Raw genomic sequence first — 21,364 nt, 5'->3', positions numbered from 1 at the left:
AAAGCCTTAATTGGGCCAAAACCCAACAGACATCCTGATTCCCCTTCTAATCCCACCCCCACGGAATGGGCCAATCCCACCTCACAAGACCAGCTGTGGGTTACCTCTGGGCAACCAGGGTCCCCTCTGAGAAAAGGCCCTGCTCCCCCGGGAGAGTTCATCTACAAGGACTTAGTTCAATTCTAACCCAGAACAGGTATTTAGCTCTGAGCCTTCAGAGACCCCACAATTCTAGTTCTGAACCATGCCCTCTTACCTACCTGTTCAGGCTGACGGGTTTCCCTGGCTCAGAATGGGTGTGGGGCACAGAGAAACGAGGTCCTACCTGTCCCCTGCACCATACAAATGGAAGACCACCTCTCCAAACATTGACAGACTTTATTGTGGGGGGGTTCCCACCTGGGATCCCACCCCCTTAAATAAAAAAGTGCATAGAAAAGAAGGGATTTAGAAACTTTTGTACAATATCTACATCCTGGGCCCCCAGGGCAAGAAGGGGGCGATTGCTGGGTGGGCTGGAGGGGTGGAGGCAGGGCCCTCGCCACCTGCATGCCCACACCCACCCTGAACATGAGGGTGGAGGTGAGATGCTCTGGGAGGGACGAGGGAGCCCCCAAGCTAGGGGCAAGATGGCAGCGGGGGGCGTGGCAGGCAGCCCCTGCTTCAGTTAAGGAAGCGACGGCAGCGCTTGGCGCCACAGTTGCAGGGCAGCTTGTTGCTGGCATCCTCAATGGGGAACTTGTAGTCATAGGTGAGCTCCTCACCACGCAGGATGCGGCGCAGGGCGAAGATGACGATGTGCTTCTGGCCCTCCACATGGATGACTCGAGAGAAGCAATTGGGCTCACACGAGTGGTTGATGAAGCGGGCGGCATTGCCATGCATGGTGGCGTCCACCACGTCAAAGTCATCCATGCGGAACATGTAGCACCCAATGCCCTACAGGGACAGGGTGGGGACGTCAGAGGCTCTGTTCCCATGGACCGCCCTGTTTCAGCTGCCTCATTCCCACGGCCTGGCAGAGCCTACCTTCCCATCATAGAACTTCTCCCGCTTGTCAGTCAGCACAGAGCGAATGACAATACCAGAGTACTCAATGACCATCTCGCCGGCATCGATGTTGCGCTTACAGAACAGGCCCCGCCCGTGGATGGCAGATCTGCAGGGTAGGATGGGCAAGGGGGAGGTCAGGGGGACAGAACCAAGGCAGCCCCTGACCCGGGCACCTGCCTGTCCACCCAAGGGGCATCCTCCCCACAACCCCACGAACCTGTAGACACCCACAGCCTCTTTGGATGTCTTCTTGAGGTGGCGAAAGCGCATGGCCATGGGCAGCTCCAGACTGGTGGCACGTCTGGTGGGGGATGGCAGTGTCACACAGGCTGGTACCCAGAAATAACTTCTCTTGCCCTGATTACCCTCTTTTGGGCCCTTCCAGACCACTCCCAGCACCCTGGTCTGCCTCCCATACCTGGTTGACCTGAGCTGCACCTCGTCCTCTTCCTCGTCACAGGTGGCTCCCTCAGGAAGCACCCGGTGCTGGGAGGCCAGGAAGTTGAACATGTCAAAGGTGCACTTGCTGCAGGTGGGAGGGAGGAAAGGAGGGAGGTTCGTAGCCATTCTCTCAGGAAGATGCTACCCATATATTCTTTGGCCTGGGCCTGCTGCTGGTGGGGCAGGAAGAATACTGCTACTATTGAAGACACAGCAAAAGGGAAGAGATGGGGTTCATTCTTCTGATGTGGTCTCCAGAAACAACTTCTGGAGTAACCTAGTGTCTTCTCAGACCTCAGTTTCCAATCTGTGCAGACTAAATTTCCACCCTTGAGAACTCCTCTAGGGCTACCCGGACCCAGGCACCACACCCCAGACCTCTCACCGGAGATAGACCTCAGCGCGGGCTGCCCCATGGGGATTCAGGGGTGGCTCCTCCTGGCCCTCTCCCTGCTGGTGGTAGCGGAACTTGTAGTGCTGGCAGCGCTGAGCCCCGGGCAGCTGCTCTGCCAGGAAGATGACAGCATCGTGGTGGATGCCCAGGAGCCTTGCCCCACTCATTCCTGGGGAGAGCCAACGGTGAGGACACACTGGTCATGTCGGAGGTCCATCCTGTCAACTGGGAGTCATCCCAGCTCCCAGCATCCCTGTGGACCCCCCTCAGTTACCACTGAAGGAGAGATGTCTGAGCCGGGCATGCCCTCGGGCCTCTTGCACCTTCTCAATCAGAGTTCTCCATGCCCCTGGGGAGAGGGCAGGGCCAGAGCTGTCAGGATAATGTTCTGTGGAACATCTCCCCTCCCTGTCAACCCTATCCCCAACTCACCTTCCAAGCTCTCTGCCTCCACGCTGAACCCATCCTCACTGCTGATCTCGAAACGCAGGTGTGGGCCAGCCCGTTTAGGGGCCTGGTTCTCTTTGTCCTCTGGGGATGGAGGCTCTTCCTCGGAGCTTGAAGCCTCACCTGGTCCCAGGGAGCAGATGAGAGTTGGGGAGGGTCACCCTTCCTTGACTCAAACGTCCCTGGCTCCCCTCTGCCTTCCCTTCCTCCTCGGGTACAAGCACAGTTACTAGATTTAATGGCCTTCCTCTTGCAATATTTTGCCCAATGAATCCTACAGAATGGACATTATTTCTTCTAAAGGGTCTACAGTTCCTTTTCTGTAGGACGTGTTCACAGCTCACTCAAACTCAGTCTATCACAAATGCCCATCTACTCCTCATTCTTCTGAATCTCACACAAAACTTAAAATACTGGAGAACTATTTTGCACATGTGTTTTTTAAAGTGGGCTTCCCTGGTGGCTCAGTAGTAAAGAATCTGCCTGCCAAGCAGGAGACACGTGTTCGATCCCTGGGTTGGGATGATCCTCTGGAGAAGAAAACAGCAACCCACTCCAGTATTCTTGTCTGGAAAATCCCATGGATACAGGAGCCTGCTGGAGTACAGTCCATGGGGTCACAAAAGAGGTAGACATGACTTATTGACTAAACAACAATTTTTTTATGTGCACCCCATTTCTGTAAAGATTTCTGTAAAGATTATAGTATTATAAAAAGCCCATACTCAAAGAATCAAGTATATGTACACTATGAGGGACTTCTCAAGGGCTAAAGAATTTAAAGCTAGAACAGACAGGCCTAGCTAACATAGGTGATGTGGATATGAGAAAGAGGAGAGTCAAGGACAACTCCAGGGGTGGAGTCTAAACAACTCGAAGGATACAATGGCCACTGACTGAGGCAGTAAAGGTATGGGAGAAACAAGTTTGTAGTGAAAGTTAAGAACTCAGTTTAGAACACACTGAGTCAGAGATCTCTCTTAGAAAACCTCCCCTTTCAACTTGTGGCAGAGATGGCAGGCGGGCAGCAGGATACAGGAGCCTGGCTAGCGATTTGGGAGCTATCAGAATTAGAGATGGGCTTTAGAGCCAGGAAGACAGACAAGAGCACTCAGGAATAAGTGGAGATAGAGAAGTCAAGTCCAGGGTCCTGGGACACACCAAAGTTGACAGGCTAGAACAAAGGGGCACAACCCGAGGTGAGGAGAGGGCTGGAAGCCAGGAAAGGACATGCTTCAAGGAGGGAGGGATCCATGCACCAAATGATGCTATTGGCTCAAGCAGGATGTGAACTGAGGCCCGACCACTGTACCTAAGATGAGTGGGATGGGGGCAAATGTTTTGAATGGAGCACATTATAGGAGAGGCAGGACTCACATGGCCAAGCTTCCTTCCCATGTAACTTCTCTGGGCCAACCTGCCCATATGCCCACCCTCTGTCCCTAAGCAAGATTAAACCTAACTCTTGCTGTGTGACCCACATCATCTCCAAGCCTCCAAGTGCTCCAGGGTCCTCCTCTGACTTCCGCCTTTCTCCACCCTCACTTCCATTCTATTCCCTGAACATAACTACACAGACCAGTCTGTAGACAGAGGCCTCGCCCAGGCACTCTCTCACTGGCTTCTTTCTCACAGCGCTCATTCTAAGCTGAAGTGCACTTGCTAATTACATGTCGGTTTCCTCTAGCAAAATGTGTCTGGTCCCTACGGGCAGGGACCTGTCTGTCACGGTCACTACCACCTCCTTACGCCATCTCTGACCCCTGTAAGTAGCCTTTCAGCTAAACAGTCTCAGTCTACTTCATTCCACTTCCCTACTCAGCAGTTGAGCTCTACATAATGGAGAAAATCCACACATCCCAACAGGACTGGGGCCACAAGAAATTCTGAGCCTTGGGCTGCTCAATTACCAGCTTACTTGGCTGGAGCCCACTCCCTCTCCCCCTGCCCTCCATGACCAGCAGAGCACTGCCCTTCCAGCTTCACTGAGTCCATCAGCCAGAACTGCTCCAAGTGCCCCATCCTGCATCCTGATGTCTCATTATCTCTGCAAGTACAGGCATAACTCGGAGATATTGCGGGTTCGGTTCCGGACCACCGCATTAGGGTAAATACTGAAATAAAGCAAGTCAACAAATCTTTTGGGTTTCCCAGGGCATATAAAAGTTATGTTTACACTACATTGTAGTCTCTTAAATGTGCAACAGCATTATGGCTAAAAAAACAATGTACATACCTTAATTATCGCTAAAATATGCTAACCATCATCTGAGCTTTCAGCAAGTTGTAATCTTCTTGCAATAGTAACAGCAAAGATCACTGATCACAGATCACCGTCACAGACAATGAGAAAGTTTGAAGTATTATGAAAATTACCAAAGTGTGACACAGAGACACAAAGTGAGCAGATATTGTTGGAAAAATGACGCTGATAAGACTTGCTCCATGCAGGGTTTCCACAAACCTTCAATTTGTAAAAAATGTGATAACTGAAGGGCAATAAAACGAGATATGCCTGTACACCTTCCTCGTGTCCTCCTGTCTCAGGGGTCTCCAATTCAAACCTGACTGCCACAGCTCCTCCCACCTCCTTTTCCATCCATGAGTCCCATTCAACTTCCTTCTTGCCTTTGCTTTCACAGCCCTCACACAAAACCCCTGTGAGTTTGTCCCACCCTCCCCCCACCCCCGCCCAAGACTCTCAGCTGAGCTTTCTGGTGAGGTGCCTGGGCTCTATTCTGGCTTCCTCACCACCACTGTCTTCAGTTTGGGACTCTGACACAACATCCTCCCCACCCTGCGCTGCCTGTACAGACAGTACGCCTTTCCCAGAGCCCATGTGCACGGCGGCCTCTGCAGCAGCCGGGATGGCTGACTACTGCCTTCCCTGAGCCTCCGGACACCACTCTCCTCTGACTTCCCTACTGCTCTTGCCCTTCCTCTGGGTCTCAAGTGGGCTGAACCCTTTCTGAATGATCCCCAGAACCCCATCTTTGGCTTTACTAGGTACCTAACCCTCTGACCCTGGCACACAAAGTTCTGAAGCCCTTCCTTGGCCTTTTGGGGACACTGGACAGGCATGTGTTCATTTCTGCCACAGGCCGCAAGCTCCTAAGGGTAGCTCTGCAACCCTAGCACCTCGCCTCAGGCTTGTATCCACGTTGAGTGTGCAACGTGCAACACCCAGGGAGTGTTTAAAGTGGACCAATTGTGTATGTCAGTTACTCAGCTGAGACCAGAATGGGGGAGGGAGGCAGTGAGAGGGAGAGGCTGGTCCCTACCTGAGTAGTGGTGCCACTGGGACTCAAGCAGCAGGTCAGGGGGACCATCAGGGGCCCGGGGAGGACCACCTTCGGGAAGCGGCAGCAGAGGGGACCGGTCCTGGAGGGGCCTGTGAGAAGAGACCTGTCAGAAGGAGGAAAGGACAGCGGTACCGGAGCCTCCAGGGAAAGGAGGCTGGCCACTCACCTCGGGCTTTCCCCTGCAGTGGGCTCCCCAGGATCACCCAGGTCGAGAACTCCACGCACGGTGGGCGTTTTCATCCTCACTCGGCTGAACCTGGGGTAGGGGCACCGTAGGAAGGCTGAGTGCCTTCCTCTGCCCACCTCTCCCCCACTCCACAGCCTGGCCACACTCACTCACCCACTGCCACAAGGCCCTGGACCCTGGGGGGGGTCCTCGAAGGACTCTCCATCTTCCTCCAGCCGGGGAGTCTTGCTTGGTGGAGGCGCTGGTGGAGAACGGCCAGAGAAGGTGGACACCCTTTTGACACGGATGGCCTGGCGGGGCGGGCTGGGGGGCCCACTGCTCAACACCAGCGTTAATGGAGGGGGAGGTGGGGGCGGGGCAGGGCGGACCACCCCTACCACTGGCAACACACCCAGCAAGGGTCCTGGGGGCAGAGTCCAGGAAGTGGGGGCCGTGGGGGGCATGGGAGGGGGCAGAGGCGGTGGCTTCACTGGGGGTGAGACAGGTTCACCCTCCCCCGCCATCTTTACAAACACCTGCCCCAGCTTGTTGACAAGGATGATCTTGGATGCGGCAGGTTTCGGGGGCTCAGGGGCAGGGCCCAGGCTCAATACCCGGACCCCTGGGGGTCCAGGGAGCCAGGCAAACGTCCGGGTGGGGTCAGCTGGGTTAGGGGGCAGGCCCTGAGGGGGCTGGCTGCCGTTGGCCAGAGGAGGTGCTGGGGGTAGGGGCTCCTCTCTGGGTCCAGCACCCCCTTCCCCAGGACCCCCTAGGTTCTTCAACACGAAATCCACGATTTCTGACGGCAAGTCCTCAGGAGGTCGGGCCCTGTCCCCTGTAGCCCCGATGATCCCCGCCCGGCCTGCTCCTGGCCCTGAAGGAGGAGTCCCCTGGCCCCGAGGCTGCTGGACTGCCTCGGCCTCGCTGTCGGTGCCATCATCCACTCCGTCCAGCTGTTCAATGCGGGGGGCTCCGGGGAGGGCACCGGGGACCAGGGCAGGGCCGGACACCACAGTCACAGGGAAGTGGACGTAGCGGGGGGTGGGGCCGGCCTCCTCCTCTGAGCTGTCCCCCGGGCCCCCATGGCTGCTCCCCCCGGCCCCCGCAGCCACGATCTCTTCCTGGAAGGGCTCAGTCCCCAGCAGGCTGGCCGCAAAGTCCAGGTCAGCAGCACTCAGTCCTGACACCACCTCCATGTCCTCAAAGTCTGGGCCCAGGTCTTCAGGGGGTGGTGGAGGAGACGGGGCCCGGCTTGGGGGAGCCAGCTCCCCTGAGGTAGGTGTGAGGGCTCTAACGACTGAGGTAGGAGGGGGCACCCTGAGCTGAGGAGAGGTTCTGAGAGGGGGAGAGGCCCGCCGTGAAGGTGGCAGCCTGGAAGCCAGAGGGCTGGGGCGACGGGAGCGTCTCGGGGGAGCTGGGAAGTCCGGGTCTCCCACTGTAGGGATGTGGTGGGTCAGAGAAGATGGACTTCCTGTAGGGGGAAGGGTCAGTGTCAGCCAGGAGTTCCTGCCTCACCCTGCCCCACCCCTTCCCAGTACTTCCAGGTACACACCAGGGGAGGGCAGGGGTCCAAAGGACACACCCCCCAAGGGCCTCCGGGATGGTGAGTAGTTGGGCACTTTGATTCGAGCCCCCGAGAAGGAGCGGGGAGCTGGAGGAGGGGCGCTGCTTGGATCCAGCCGAGGTGGGGGGTCCAGGTTCTGAACGGGTGGGTGGTGCTCAGGAGCTCTAGGGATAAGGGCATCTGTATCTGGCGGGGGGTCCACATGATCTGGGGGCTCTAGAGAGGCAAGAGAATGGGATCGTGGGTGGCGGGGGCTCCTTGTGAAAGCCTCTGCTCACACAGCTTTCATTCTCTTGAGGCACCCACACCTCCGTCTGGCCCCTGACCCGGGCACAAGGTGCTTGCGTTCCCAGTCATGGCCCAGATCTCAAACCTCTCTGACTTCTGCAAAACCTCCCCATACACCTGGCTCAGAGTCCCTTTGTGACCCCCTCACCCATCCTTGGCCATTTCCTCACTTCCTGGATGCCTGCTGTTCCCTCCCAGATTCAGGCCCCACGCAGGGTACAGCCCTCCCTCCAGCACGGCCAGTCCTACCACTTTCTTACTGGCGCTGCGCATCCCAGCCACATCAAAGGCATCCACCCCATCCTGGCGCTTGTGGCGCCCCATGACCTGGCTCCACCCAATCTGTACCCGCTGATCTCTGCTGCCTGCTCCCAGTGCTCCTGTGTTTCCAGCCAGGGTGGCTGTACTCTCTTTTCCCCTCTCTCCATGTTGTGCTCCAACCCAGAACAAACACCTTGCCCACAAGCATGATCCACATCTCTCCCTCCTCCCACTGGGCCCACCAGGACCCCTCTCTCTACCAGTCCTTGGGCCCATTCTGTGCTTCCTGCCAACCGGCCCTAAGCGCTGGCATGGAGGGGAGGGTGTCAGTTTGGGAAATGAGCGGGTCTAGGGTTAAATCCTGGCTTCACCACTATGCCCCCTCTAGGATGTACAAAGGAGCTTATCCCTTTTTCAAGGGGCTGCGGGGAGCATAACACAAGCACGGAGCCCCAAGTCAGGGGGCCATAAACGCTCCTTACATTTGTCCAGAAACTGCCACCCTCACAAGCAGTTAGGGTGCACCTGCCTCTCTCCTCACTTCCTGGCACGAAGTTAGTCTTAAGCTACCACCACTGCAACACACAGAACAATGGCAAACATCCTGGGATTTCACTAGGGCACAGGAGAACAACGCTTGATGGGTAGCTGCTTGCGGGGGGCAGCACTCGGGGAAAAAATGCGCGCGCTCCAAGGCCATACCTGAGGAAGGGGCAGGACTGTGCACAATGGTCTGGTTCTCTTCTGCTGCCTCCAGGTGAACCGGCTCTTCTCTTGGCCCCCATGGCCGATACTCCAGGATCCGGCACCGATACCAGCAGCGCCGCCGAGCATCTACCGTGCTCCAGTACAGACGGGAGCACCTGGGGCGGGGGGAGGTGGGGGTGGGTGGCGCGTAGGACAAAAGGGACAGGACAACTTGGGAAACAAGATCCAGCCTTGGAAGCCCCCAGCCCCACCAACACCCCCTGGGTTGCTCACTGGTAGCCAATGGGGAAGAGCCGTCCCTCACAGTCTGAGAGGTCAGACAGAGTGCCCAAGGAGTCGATCCGAATGGAGCCTATGGTACAGGTGGGTGGGAGAGGTCAGGAAAGCGGGCCTAGGCAGGGTCAGGAAGATGAGGGGAGAGAGCAAGCTGCTTACCAATGAGTACATTGATGGCATCAGGTTCAAGCCCCGTCAAGAACTTTCGCTTGAAATTGATGCCCTCAAAGTCCACGTAGACTCGGCGGAGAACATCAAAACCGTCAGGGTTCACGATCTCCTGGGAGGTGGGTGGCAAATGGGGTTGCTGGATTGGTGAGGGGGTGAGGGGGATGTGAGGGAAGGCTTGCTCCAGAGACTGGTCAGTCAAGGGGCTTGACTAAAGGACTGGGGGCGGAGAGCAAGGGAACAAGGAAGAGACACTAAGAGGCAGCTGGGTGAGGCTCGAGGGGCTACGGGGCTCCCTGAGAGGAAGAAGAGAGAGAGCAGTGGGGCAGTGTGTCCCCAAGGTGAGGGCCCACCTTGCCATCCAGCAGGTCTGTGTGCTTCTGGCAGAACACTTTCTTGTCATCCTGGAAAATGCAGTAGCTGGCCCGGGCGCACATGAAGTGGAAGTTGCTGAGGCAGGAGGAAAGGCAGCAGCCCACCGTGGCGCCAGGCTTCAGGCAGAGTTCACAGCGCTATGGGCAGAAGGGGCTGCTAGGCGAGGAAGCAGGGCCTGACACCCAGCATCGCTGTCCTCAAAGACTCCCTTGGGCCCCTGCTGAGCCTAGCACCTCACAGAACAACAGCACGTTATTCCCCACCAGTGGCATCCAGGCCCAGGCACACATCAAAATAAGCGCAGACTCCTTGAAACAGAGTTGTAGCAGGAAGAAAAATAACAGGAGCTGAGATTTCCTCACGCTGTTCTAACGTGGAGCCCGTATTACTTTACTGAACCCTCACACCTGCCCACTGTGGCAGGTCTCTCTCATACTACTTCCTGAGGGTGAGCTGGCGGCACCCCACAGAGGGGGATTCCCACGCAGTACCTCACCTCACAGGGATGGAGTAAGAGGTCAATGCCACACAAGCCTAGTAACAGATCATCTAACTTTTAGTCTCCGAGGCTTCAGGCCCCCATTAAGCGAGAGAGCACAGATAGGAAAAGACTTGCTTTTGCTGCGGCACTAGAGTCCTGGACAGCCAAAAGAGGCACCAAGGACAAGCTGCGGCGGAGACTGTGAAACCAGAGCTGTCTCTCCTCGAGGTGGGCCCCACCCCAGCCCCCGAGAACTGCCCCCTCTCCAGGCCCGTGCCCTCACCATCTGCCTCCCTCGAGCCACAGCAGCATGCACGTTCTTGAGGGAGCCGTCATTTTCTTCAAACACTTCGGCTGACCAAATGGCACAGTTGACATGTGTCCACTCATTCTGCCCAATGTACAGGAGCCGCCCCGCCTCCTGGGGGCAGAGTCATGGTGTGAGGGGAAGAGTCAGAGACCAGACCCTGCAACCTGGGTCTTCACGCAGTAGCCCTCACCTTAGAGTCTGCATCCCCGTATTTGAGGCAGAGCGCACACTGACGGGGGTCCTCCAGGTGTGAGAAAGCAGCTGAATCCTTGCCCTGGAAAGCTGGTAGAGGTGTGGGAAAGACGGTCTAAGAATGAGGACCTGGAGCCTGGCCCACCAACTAAGTGATCAAGCTTCTAGCCCCAACTGCCCAGTACCTGTTGAGGGATCGCCTGGAGGCTGCCCTGATTCTGGGGTCTCTGGTTCCTGCTGCCTCCACTGAGCGTAGACGTGGTCCAGGGATGGGGGCAACACCGCATTGGGAAGGACTCCGCTGTGGACAGGCAGGGTCAGCCTCTGACACATCTATCGAGGGGTGCTGGACTGGGGCCCACCCATAGTATCAACCTGATTATGCCATGAGCCCCTCTGTCCTCTCTCTACGCGAAACTTCTCTCAGCCTTCCAAACAAGCCAGACCCTCTCGTGCCACCTTTGCCACATAAAATACTGTTCTCTGTGCCCAGAATACGTCTCCTCCACTTTTCAGCTTAGATGTCATTTCTCTGGGAAGCCTCAGACCCGAGGCTCCTAGGCAGGCACCTCCTCTGAGCTCCCACAGCCCCTGGGCCTCCCCATCAAAGCCCTAACTGTCCAGGTTATCAGTGCCTGCCCAACCCCCCAAACATGGCTTGCCCACTGCTGTCCCCAACACCACCTTGCATAATGTACAGCCAAAGTAAGAATTAACCACACAATATGAGTCTCTGCTCATCTAGAACCACCGGGGACTCTCATCCTGGTCCCACTGCCCTCTAAGACCCTAACCCTGCTCCATGTCTATTCTCAGTCCAGCTGGACCCTGGATTCCCAGGCGCCCCTGCCTTTGCCCTCTCTTCCTGGTTCCCCTCCTGCTACCCATCCTTGCTCACTTGGGCAGCCGGGTACTCCGTCGCCAGTACTTGGGGTCGTGGGCGTCGAACCAGCCGAACGCAGACTCTAGCAGCTGGGGAGCAGGTTAACAGGATGAGAAAAACTGTCTTCCCCAGGAGAGGTGGTGGGGGCAGGAACCCACTCTCTCCTCCCTGCTACCATGCAAGTCACCCTCAGGGCGGCCCCCAAAGAGCTCACCTTCAGTAGGAGCCCCTTGGTCTGGCCTCCAGCCCGGCGCTCCAGCATCTCTCCTTCCTCAGAGTGCCTCATCAGGATGCTCACCACGTCCTCCATGAAGCTGTGCTGTAAGGCGGTTTGTCAGGACCCGAGCCCCCACCCCAATCCTCACCCCCAGGCGCGCAGCGGCTCCTCAGTGTCCCACTCACCACAGACTTGTAGTGGCCCTCCTCGAAGCGCCGGCTCACAGCGTGCAGGTCGCAGGGCCCTGGGTGCAGCTGCTGTCCTTCCTGCCCACACTGCAAAGAGGGGAAGTCAGCAGGGCTCGTGCTGGGCCGGGCCCCTCCCGTCCAGTCATCTGGGCCCGCAGACCTGGGCGCACAGCAGCAGTGGGCCTGCCACCTTGGAGCTCAGCAGGCCCTGAAGCACCTGGCGCAGGCCCCCTTGTAGGGCCCCACTCAGGGCCTCTCGCCAGCGAGGGTGTGTGGCCCCAGCACACGGCCCACAGGTGTACAGCACCGAGTCTGGCAGCCCTGAAAGGATCTCGTAGTCTTCATCTAGAACAGCCAGAGCAGGAAAGGGAAAAATGGTTTCAGTGACGTGGAAGTTCTCAGACCGCCCCAGGTCACCAAGAACATTTTGCCGTCCCCTGAGAGCCTGCAGCGAAGGGCAGGGCAGGGCTAAGGCCACGCCCAGGCTTCCGCCCACTCACCTGAGAGCCCCTCACACTTGGCGTGCACCCAGTGGTCACACTGTGCACACTGCATCATCTTGCTCTCATAGTCATTGTCTTCGTAGCAGCGTGTGCAGATCGGGCAGTAGTTTCCTGGAGCAAGAAGAGAAAAGTCAGAGGAGTTGGTGCCATGAGCTGCCCTCAGCAGCCTGGCATGGAGGCCAGCCGGCCCACGACTGCTGCACAAGCTGCCCTGTCCTGCCCCACTTGGGTCCCTACCACGCCCCAAAGGCTGGCTAAAGATAAGGATGCTCTCCTAACTCTGCAGCCCTAAGGCCTCACAATGCAAAGAGCCTTGCTAAACCTGCTGCTTGAGCCAACGAGGAAGCCCAGGTCTTCAGAGAGCTCAGCGGAGACTTAAAGTTCTAGGAGGTACTTCCGGGACCACCATGAGGGTGGGGTCCAAGCCCTCCACTCCCACTGTCCTCAGAGGGGCCGTGTCCCTCTCTTAAGTACTAGATGGGCTCCTACTAAAGAATACTTTGAATGGAAAGAAAGGCTCCAGAGAAGAGAGTGGAGAAATACTAGCACAGAGAAATCTCTTCCAGCTGCTTGTCTAGGAACCTGGCCCACTCCCCGGTGGCCCCCGGGGCCCCGGTCCCCTGCCAGGTCCCCACCTTTCTCAAAGAGCTGGGTGCACCTGGGGCAGAGGCTGTAATCTCCCGACCACTCGACGTCCCAGTTCTTGCCTGGAGTCGCCCCACAGCTCTTACAGCGCACGCAGGCTGAGCAGATCTGGAGGGGCAGGACAATGTTAGGGGGAGAACATAGACACCAGGCTGGAGAAGTGTGAAGTGGGGAGGGGCAAAGAGGAGTGGGCAGGAGACAGATGCTGAAGGACAGGTAAGGGGAACAGGTGTGCGGGAGAGGTGAAGAGGAGGATGGAGAGGCAAAGAAGCAGGGCAGGAGAGAGATGAAGTGTGGAGACCGGCAGAGTGAGACGGAAGAGATGAGGCTACAGCAGGGGACTGTGAGCTGGGGACTACGGAATCCATGAGCCTGTAAAACCATTACATACAAATTCTGCACAGAAATCTTGTCTGTGCAAAATTCTTGAAGAGGACATGTGATGCTTATCAAACTCTTAAGAGGACCGCCACCCTCCCATCCCCAAGAGCCCTGGCCTAGAGCAATCCTGGGGTGGCGGCGGCATTAATTAGAGCTCCAAAGCCAGAGGAGGGGGCCTCATCTCTCACCCAGTGGCGCCGTTTGCGTGTGGCCCGGGTTGGGTAGCTGGGCCCCAGACAGGCTGGGTGGTAAGCATGGCGGCAGCGCTCACACTCCAGGAGGTGCTGCAGGATATCGGAGAAAGACAGCAATGGCAAAACCTACTAGCTCAGAGACACCCCTCTCCTCCATGCCGCCACTGCCATGGCCCTTGTGCCCAAACCTTGGATCCCCGGCCTTTGCGCCCACAGACGTGGCAAAACTTGCAGCGGCGGCAGCACCAAGTGTCATGATGTTGGGGCAGGGGCCGCTCGGCCTCCTCCAGGCAGAATGGGTGGAAAGGGTCACAGCAGACCTGGCAGAACACCAGCTAGGAGTGGGGAGAGTGAACAATGGGCAGAGTGAGGGGCCAGGAGGCCAGGGAGGGTAACCCTGTTTAAAGGGCCCAAACACCAGGCAGTCAGGGCTAACGGAGACTTGAGGGGAAAGGGATCCAACCTCATGTAGGCCTTTGCTGGCACACAGCAAGCACACCATGGGTGGTCCCCCTGGCACGGAGGTGAGTACACTTAGGCCACCCATTAGCCATACATTCTCCAGGTCACAATCCTCCTGAGGGAAGAGAAGATGCAGAATCAGAGAGCAGCCAGCAACACAGCAAGATCCAAACTTAAAGCCCAGAGTTCTCATTCGTAACCAACACGTTTCTTCCCACCACAGTCTCCACCACCCTATGCCATACCTTAAAATCCACACGAACCCGGTGCACGCCATCTGGAGACTTTTGTTTTCCAGTCCAGCCATTGGGAAAAGAGGCAAAAGGGCCAGGGGCCAAAGCATCCTAGAGACGGACAGTGGTGCTAAGAGGGCTGCAGCCCCACCATTTACCAACTTCTCACTGCCCTCTCCCCAGCCTACGCCACCCTGCTTTTTGCCTAGATCCTACTTGGCCTTCCAGAGAGAGATGCCTGCTTCAGTCACTCAGAGCCTGTCCTCTGGCATGGACACACTACAGCACTCAGGTGAGCCTGTGACCCTGACTTGCCAGGAAGCTCCTTGGGATGGAGCCACGCCTCACACAGGGCTCAGGTTCTTGGTGTGGGGGCTATGCTGACCTTGTCCAGGCGCCTTCGGGCCTTGAGCTGCAACACAGGCTGCAGGGTGGGTTTGCGGGGCCGACTCTGCTCCTCTGGTTCTGGCACTGGCAGCTCTAGGCAGGACACAGGAGTGGTGAGGTTCCCCCTTTTCTCTGTCCCATCCCCACTCCTCGACCGCCCCCATGTGATTTCCAGATCCCCAGGCCTTTAACGAGCCCAGGTCCATGAGGATGACTTGAGCCTTGTTCAATAACCTACTGAAAACCTCCCGCACCCGTTCTCCCTGCCCACTAAAACCGCCCTTCTCTTCACTCAGTCACTCTCCTGGAGACTGACAGAGCCTTGGGTTGGGGAGTCCTAACTATTCCACACACAGGACTGATAGCGAAAGCAGCAAACAATTCCTACCATTCTCCCGGGGGGTCCGACGCCGAGGAGCAGGGGGACCCCCGGGCTCTGAGTCATCCGAGTCCTCGAAGATATCATAGGAGGGTCGCTGTTTGACGCAGCGCCGGGCTGACTTGCGCTGCAGTAGGAAGGAGTCCTGCTCCTCGGGCCCTGGGGGGGCCACCACCTCCTCCCGGGGCCCCCCAGCTCCCGCCCCCCGGCGTGGGCCTGGAGGACCAGGGGAGGCCTCAGGAGATTCATCGGAATCCCAGGGCAACAGCGTCTTCACTATCGTCCGGCCTGTGGGAACAGGGGACTCAGTAAGATCTGAGCTCAGCCAAGGACGTGGACACTAGGATGGAGAAAAGCCAGAAAAAAGCGGGGCAGAAGAGAACAAGTACAGGAGATACAGAAGTGCACGATGGGAAAAACGACAAAGGCGGTGGACTGCAAAGACAAAGAGAGGAGGGCAGAGAAAGACATGGTTTCCTCTATACCATGCATCTCAGTAAAACTGTGTAAAGAAATGTTTCTCAAGCCTCGTTACCTTTTTTGGCCAGCCGTTCCATCTTCCGAGCCTCTATCTTGTCACACTTCCGGTATCTGGGGAGGGGAGCAGCACGTCACCAGGGTAGGGGACTGGTGGTCTGGGGGAAGAGAGGAAGCTCTCCACAAGGATGCCAATCCCACTGCTCTGCTGGGGCAGGAGGCCTGGGTGACTGACAACCATGGGTGGGAACGGAGCCTGCGCCCCAGCTACTCACACACAGCACTGCTTCTTGGTGTTGGGGCCCCCAAACTTGGGCTTGTCCAGGCAGTTGACACAGGAGCCACAGTCCTGCACACGCAGGCAGCCCCGACACTGTCCACACCGTGCCATCCGCATCTTCTTGCCGTGATGGGAGGGCAGTGAGCGCCGAGGTGCGTGTGCCAGGGTCCCTCCAGACCCTGCAGGCTCTGAGTCTCCCCCAGGCCCTGCTGACTCCACCTTTCCCGGCTGGGACTGGGATGGGACGCTCTCAGTCTCAGATGCTGACGACGTATCTAGTGCAGTGGAGAGGTGGGAATGGAGCCACAAAGCACAGGAGTTCTACCTCGGTCCCCTGACCTCCCCAAAATCCCATTCAACTTTCCCACCATGCTCAGGCTCCAGGTGCTCCCAAGTCCGCTCTAAGATCTAGCATTCCAACCCACTTGCCACCTTGCCCAAAGCACCCTACTCAGTTGTCATTCTCCCAGGTTCTTGATTCCTTCACTCACCCCCAAATTTGGCACAGCTGTCAAAACTTCCCCACAACACACCCGCCCCTACCCTCCGCGTTGAGGTCCTGCCGATCCCGGAGAGGGAGAGCGCTGAGGCGGGGGACGTCTTCGGGCACCATGGCCCGGGCCTGACCCAGGGCCACAGCAGCATGACGGCAGACATGTTTGATGCGGGGTCCTTGCACAGGGGACTCAGGGCCCTGGGGGAAGGAAAACCAGGAATACCTGTGGAGAGCTGCCCCTCATACTCCCTCTGCCAGTCTTACCCAGAGGGCCTTCTTCCCACTCCATACCGATGGTCTCTCCCTCTTAGTTTCCACTGATTCATCTTCCGACTTGACAGAACCTCTATCTGGGATCTGCTTGACAGTCCCCACAACCTCCTCCATCTGCCCTCCAGGGCTGGGCTGGTGGGGGAATAAATAGGGTCAGAGGCTGGAGAGTGAGGACAAATGGGGCCAGGGAAGGAACCCAAGAAGCTGGGGGACAGGGGAAAGGCTGGCTTGGAGGGTTCCCTGCAATGCTAGAAGGTGTCCTGAGAGCCAGGAGGTAAAGGGACTGCAGAGAATTGAGCCTGAGTGACTGGGTGCAGGGGCCTGGCCAAAGCGCCATGCTCACCGGCATCAAAGACGCCACTTTCTGCTGCTGCTGCTGGTCAATCTTGATTAGCTGCACCTTGGCTCTCTTGAGGAGACTGAACATTTTCTCCTCCACACCAGACAGTGGTAAGGACCCCAGGCCTGCAATCCGGGCCTTTTCCAGTGGTGGCGCCTGCTGTGGCGGTGGCTGCAGCTGTAACTGTGGCTGCAGTAGTGACTGCTGTGGTGGTAGTGCTGGGGGCAGCAGCTGGGTTTGCAAGGCCTGTAGGGGCTGCTGCAGCTGAGTGTGAGGCTGCTGCCCACTGCTTGGAGCTGGAGCCCCAGGGGAGGGCATCTCAGCCTTAATAGGAGTGGCGACCACAGGGGCAAATCGAGGCAAGCTGAGGTGGTTCGTGCGGCCCACTGCCCGCGGCTCAGGCTCAGCTGGAGAGTCATCAGCAGGAGGAGGCTCTGGCTCAGGGGCTTCCGGGGCCCCAAGAGGAGTAGTAAGCACCGATTCGTAGATCTTCAGGTGGGCTTCACTTGGGGTAAATTGAGGGGCCCGAAGGAGCAGGGGCCTCCGGGAAGGAATTACAGGGGCAGGAAGTGGGGGTGGGGCCGGTGGAGGAGCAGGGGGAGGAGGGGGCAGTTCCCGGGTCAGTGAGGTCCAGCGAAATGTGGGTTCCCTTAGGATGGACCGTCTCTTCTCAGGGAGCAGGACTGGGGTAGATGGAGGAGTTGGGGCACGGGGTGGAGAAGGGGCTGGTGCTGGTTCCTGGGGGGCCGGTGGGGAGGCGGCCATGGGAGGCCGTAGAGTAGGTGAGACCTCCACCTTTGGGGGCTTGGGGGGGTCTTCATCCATAAATCGCCGGGGTGTCTTGATGACACGGGAAGAGCGGGCACTCACCACAGGCATAATAAACTGTCGGATGTTCTTCAGAAAGGTGGTACTTTTGGGGGCCACAGTGGGGCTGTCTTCCAGAGGGCCTCCTGTGGCGGTGCTGGGGACTGGAGTGGGAGGAGAGGTACCCTCTGGCCCTGCCCGAGCAGCTTCCCGCTCTGCCCGCTGGCTGGGAGTTAGGGGAGGCCGGCCCCTCTTTCGCGAGCATGTAGCTGGGACCACGGGAGGAGGGGACTCTTCCTGCTCCTCAGGGGCACGAGGCGGTGGAGGGGATGGTGGGGGTGGAGGAGAGACAGGTGGCGGGGGAGGGCAAAGTGGGGACGGAGGAGATGCTGAAGGGGGTGGCAGGGATGGAGGAGGTGGAGGGGCTGGAGGAGTCAGGGGTGGTGACGGCAGCTTTGCCTCTTCCTTTTCCTCGGCTAGCACCATTGCTTCCTCAGCTACAGCTCTCTCTTCCTCCTCATCTTCCTCTTCTTTCTCCTCCTCTCCCTCCTCCTCCAGCTTCTGCTCCTTCCTCCAGCAGGGGCCCTCTTCTTGCCCAGATCCAACTCTTCCCTGGGGGGCATCCTGCCAGCTTTCCTCATGCTGATCTTGACCCTGACCTGATTCAAGTCCCAAGGACAACTGTCCCATCTTCATTTTTTTGGCCTTTGAAACAAACTTGATCACGAGGGGGAGCCGGCCTCGGCCTCTGCCCCTGCCTCCACGGCCTCCTCGCCCAGACTGTCCTCCACGCTTGGGGGTCCCAGGGCCTGGGCCGGGCCCCTCCTTGCACTTCCAGCTGCCAGTTCGGTGTTTTACTGGAACAACAGGAGGTGGGGGCTCAGGTTTGGGGATTGTCACAGCTGCTTCTGCCACCACTACTGCTTGTTGCTTCTTCCTGCAGGGGCCTGCTGGCCGTCCTGGGGGCCGTCCCCGAGACCGACGGGGGGTGGAGGACTCACATGCCCGGCTCCGGGGGGCTGGGGGTGCCTGGGCCCGCCGGAGAAGTTCAGTCAGTGCCTGCACCATCCTTTCTGTGCCCTCCTCACCCCGTTTCCGGGCAGGAGTCTTTGGGGGTGTAGGAGCCACATCTGCTAGGCGAGGAGGCGGAAGGGGGGTCGTCTTATGCTTGCGGCCCCGACCTCGGGGGGCTCGACCTAAAAGGAGAATAGGTGTCGGGAGATGGGTCAAGCTGGCCCTGCAGACAAAGGAAGACTCCAGGAGTACAGGGACTCTGACTTGTCTGCTTCCCCCACAGCCCAGCCTAGCTGGGGCTTTGACACAGAACACACTTGGTAACTGATGGAGACTCTAAAGCAGGGCAGAGCTGACACGAAAAGCAAGAGTAACATTCCTATAAAGCTACAGAGGTAGAGTTTCCCCGTCACTCACCTCGCTGGGATCGGAGCGCAGAGCGCAGGGAACTGGGGGCCACATCTTCATCTGAATGAAAACCCTGAAACTCCTGATTTAGGGGACCAGGGGTGGAGGGGAGAAACAGCAGTCAGTGCCAAAGCCCTTGTTTAGCCTGAGACTCAGGTATTGAGGAATATCCCCAGCTTCCCCCTTAACGTGTCCCTATTTACAAATGAACTAAAGACTAGAAGGTGAAGGGGAAAAATACACAATCTCTTCCCAGGGATGGAGACAGAATGTATTTTGAAATTGCATCCCCAGTTTCAGACCACACCAGCACAAGTCATCAGTGGACCACTGGCTCAAAGGGAACAGAACAGGGTCTAAGTCAGACAGCAGCCACTACCCTAATATTCTCTCATCCTCCAACTCAGAAAACAAGTAGAAACTCTGTCTATACCCTCTCAAGCTGTTGTTTCTCTCTGAATGAAAATTGGGAATTGAGGCACCCAAGTGGGGTGTGCATGTGTGTGTATTAAGTAGTTTATCATATTATGACCTGCCGTGAGTACTCAGGTGGCTACAAACCGTCCTAAGCAGTACAACCCACACCTTGAGCCCTTTCCGAGAGACTAGTGATAAATCCTGAATTGAACTCAGACTTGCTGGAGTGCCCAGTCTCACCTACGTCCCAGGTCTCTTGCACCTCTGCCCCCAAGAAGAAGCCCTCCACCATTCTCCCCTCTCTCCACTTTTTAGTCGGAAGAATTGGGGCACTGGTGAAATGTGATGTGTCGGAGCTTATGAGGCCGGGTGGGGCAGCTTGCAGGTCCACAGCCTAGGTCCACCGGCTAGCCTGCGTCCACTCAAGCCACGCTTCTGCTGTCAACCACCACTGGTTGGGCACGCAGTCCCATAGCCTCCTAGCCCAAATCTCTCCAGCCATGGCTTTGCCAACTACCAAGAAGGATCAGCCCAGGACACTTCTGCAGGACCTGCCTCGAGCCGAAGTGCTCAGCGGCAGCTCAGGCTTCTCTATCCACTTTCAGAGGCCTCTTCCACCGACAGCTCCGCACAGCCTACCTACCTCCTCCCCTGCCTATTTCCAGGGCCCTTTCCCTCCCCAAAAGCCCTGAGGACTCCGCTTCCCCACACCACCCCTCGGGGCCACGCAGACCCCTGGAAGCCCCCTGCCTCCGCCCCGCCCAGCGCTGGGGACGCCTCCGACTGTCTCACCTCATCGTCGGACTCCCCGTCACTGCTCTCCTCCTCCAGCAGGCAGCCCCGGCTCAGGCCCCAGCCCCGGCCCCGACCCCGGCCCCGGCCCCGCTGAATGCGCGGGCCGGCCCACAGGCGGCGGAGCCGGCGCAGGCCCCGGTGGAGTCCCAGCAAACGGAGCAGGGCCGTGTCCTCCCCGGGCTCGGCTCCGCCCGGCCCTGCCGCGCCGCCGCCGCGCCGCAGAGCTACCCGCACTCTTTCGGCCCCGTTGCCCCGTCCGCCGCGGCCCCCGCCCCCGCCGGAGCCCGCGGCCGGCCCGGGAAGCGGCCCGCGCGGAGCCAGGCCCGGGGCAACTGCCGCCGCCCGCCGCCGCCGCCATCTTGGCACCGTGAGAGGGGCCGGGGAGGCGGGGGGAGGGGCGGCCCGTACGCAGGGCCGGGGGGAGGGGAGCAGAGGAGGGGCGGGGCGGCTTAGGCTCACGACAACAACCAGCGCCGCCGCGGGGCCGACACGAGCCGGGGGCTGGGCCGGCCGCGCGGGGCACCACGGGAGCGGGAGTCCGAGGCCGGCCGGCTGGTCACCCTTAGACCGCACCTAAAGAGCCTAGATCCCGCGTCGCGGCGGGAGAGGGCGAGGCGCAAGGGTCTCCGGGAAATGTAGTTCGAGCGCCTCGCTCCTTCCGCCGCGAGCTAGGGCCGCGAGAACTGGGACTATGGGAGCCTGACCCGGCCCAGAGAGCCATCTCCTGGGCCGCCGGGAGATGTGGTTCTCGCCCCAGACTCCTCCCATTGTTCTTGTCGAGACCAGCGGCCCGCGTGAACTACCACTCCCAGAGTGCAGCGGACCTTGGACCCTCAGGGACACTGGGAGATGAAGTTCGCGACTGCAGAAGGCATGGGCTGGGTAAGGGGCGGCCGCCTCAGTTTGGAGTTTGACCCGGCAGCCGCTCTGTATGGCGTGGAGGGAAGATATTGGAGGGGCTGCGGCCTTTCGGCTCTTGTGCTCCGGAAAGGAGTCGGGTGGCTGAAAGCATAGAATAACACGCGTTCCTTTCGAGCCCCGGGTAGACGACCCATACTCAGACTTGGTGCGCAGTTGCTTGCTGTGAAAGGGACCAGTAACTTGGGTTCTCACAGCCTTTCCACACAGGGCTTGCTGCGAAGTCGGTCTGGACACCACC

General features: G+C 58.5%; 1 protein-coding gene across 1 annotated transcript; it reads right to left on the bottom strand.

Annotated features, from left to right (window-relative positions):
* KMT2B (lysine methyltransferase 2B) lies at nt 361–20,563 on the bottom strand. Its single transcript, XM_018063289.1, is given in 38 exon segments — nt 361–939; nt 1,030–1,159; nt 1,271–1,354; nt 1,472–1,579; nt 1,880–2,057; nt 2,163–2,237; nt 2,321–2,458; nt 5,617–5,726; nt 5,804–5,893; nt 5,978–7,274; nt 7,356–7,583; nt 8,619–8,779; nt 8,898–8,976; nt 9,060–9,180; nt 9,422–9,580; nt 10,208–10,345; nt 10,425–10,516; nt 10,612–10,727; nt 11,325–11,398; nt 11,524–11,628; nt 11,712–11,801; nt 11,875–12,059; nt 12,215–12,328; nt 12,853–12,970; nt 13,432–13,527; nt 13,626–13,772; nt 13,901–14,014; nt 14,145–14,243; nt 14,518–14,612; nt 14,908–15,186; nt 15,434–15,489; nt 15,651–15,930; nt 16,199–16,349; nt 16,443–16,556; nt 16,768–18,767; nt 19,003–19,075; nt 20,203–20,518; nt 20,520–20,563. Coding segments are annotated over 38 exon segments (8,130 nt in total). The 3' UTR covers nt 361–663.

Source organism: Capra hircus, chromosome 18 (assembly GCF_001704415.2).
Source record: "Capra hircus breed San Clemente chromosome 18, ASM170441v1, whole genome shotgun sequence".
Taxonomy (NCBI): Eukaryota; Metazoa; Chordata; class Mammalia; order Artiodactyla; family Bovidae; genus Capra; species Capra hircus.
The sequence above is the reverse complement of the archived record's forward strand: the minus strand, read 5'-3'. Positions and strand labels throughout refer to the sequence as shown.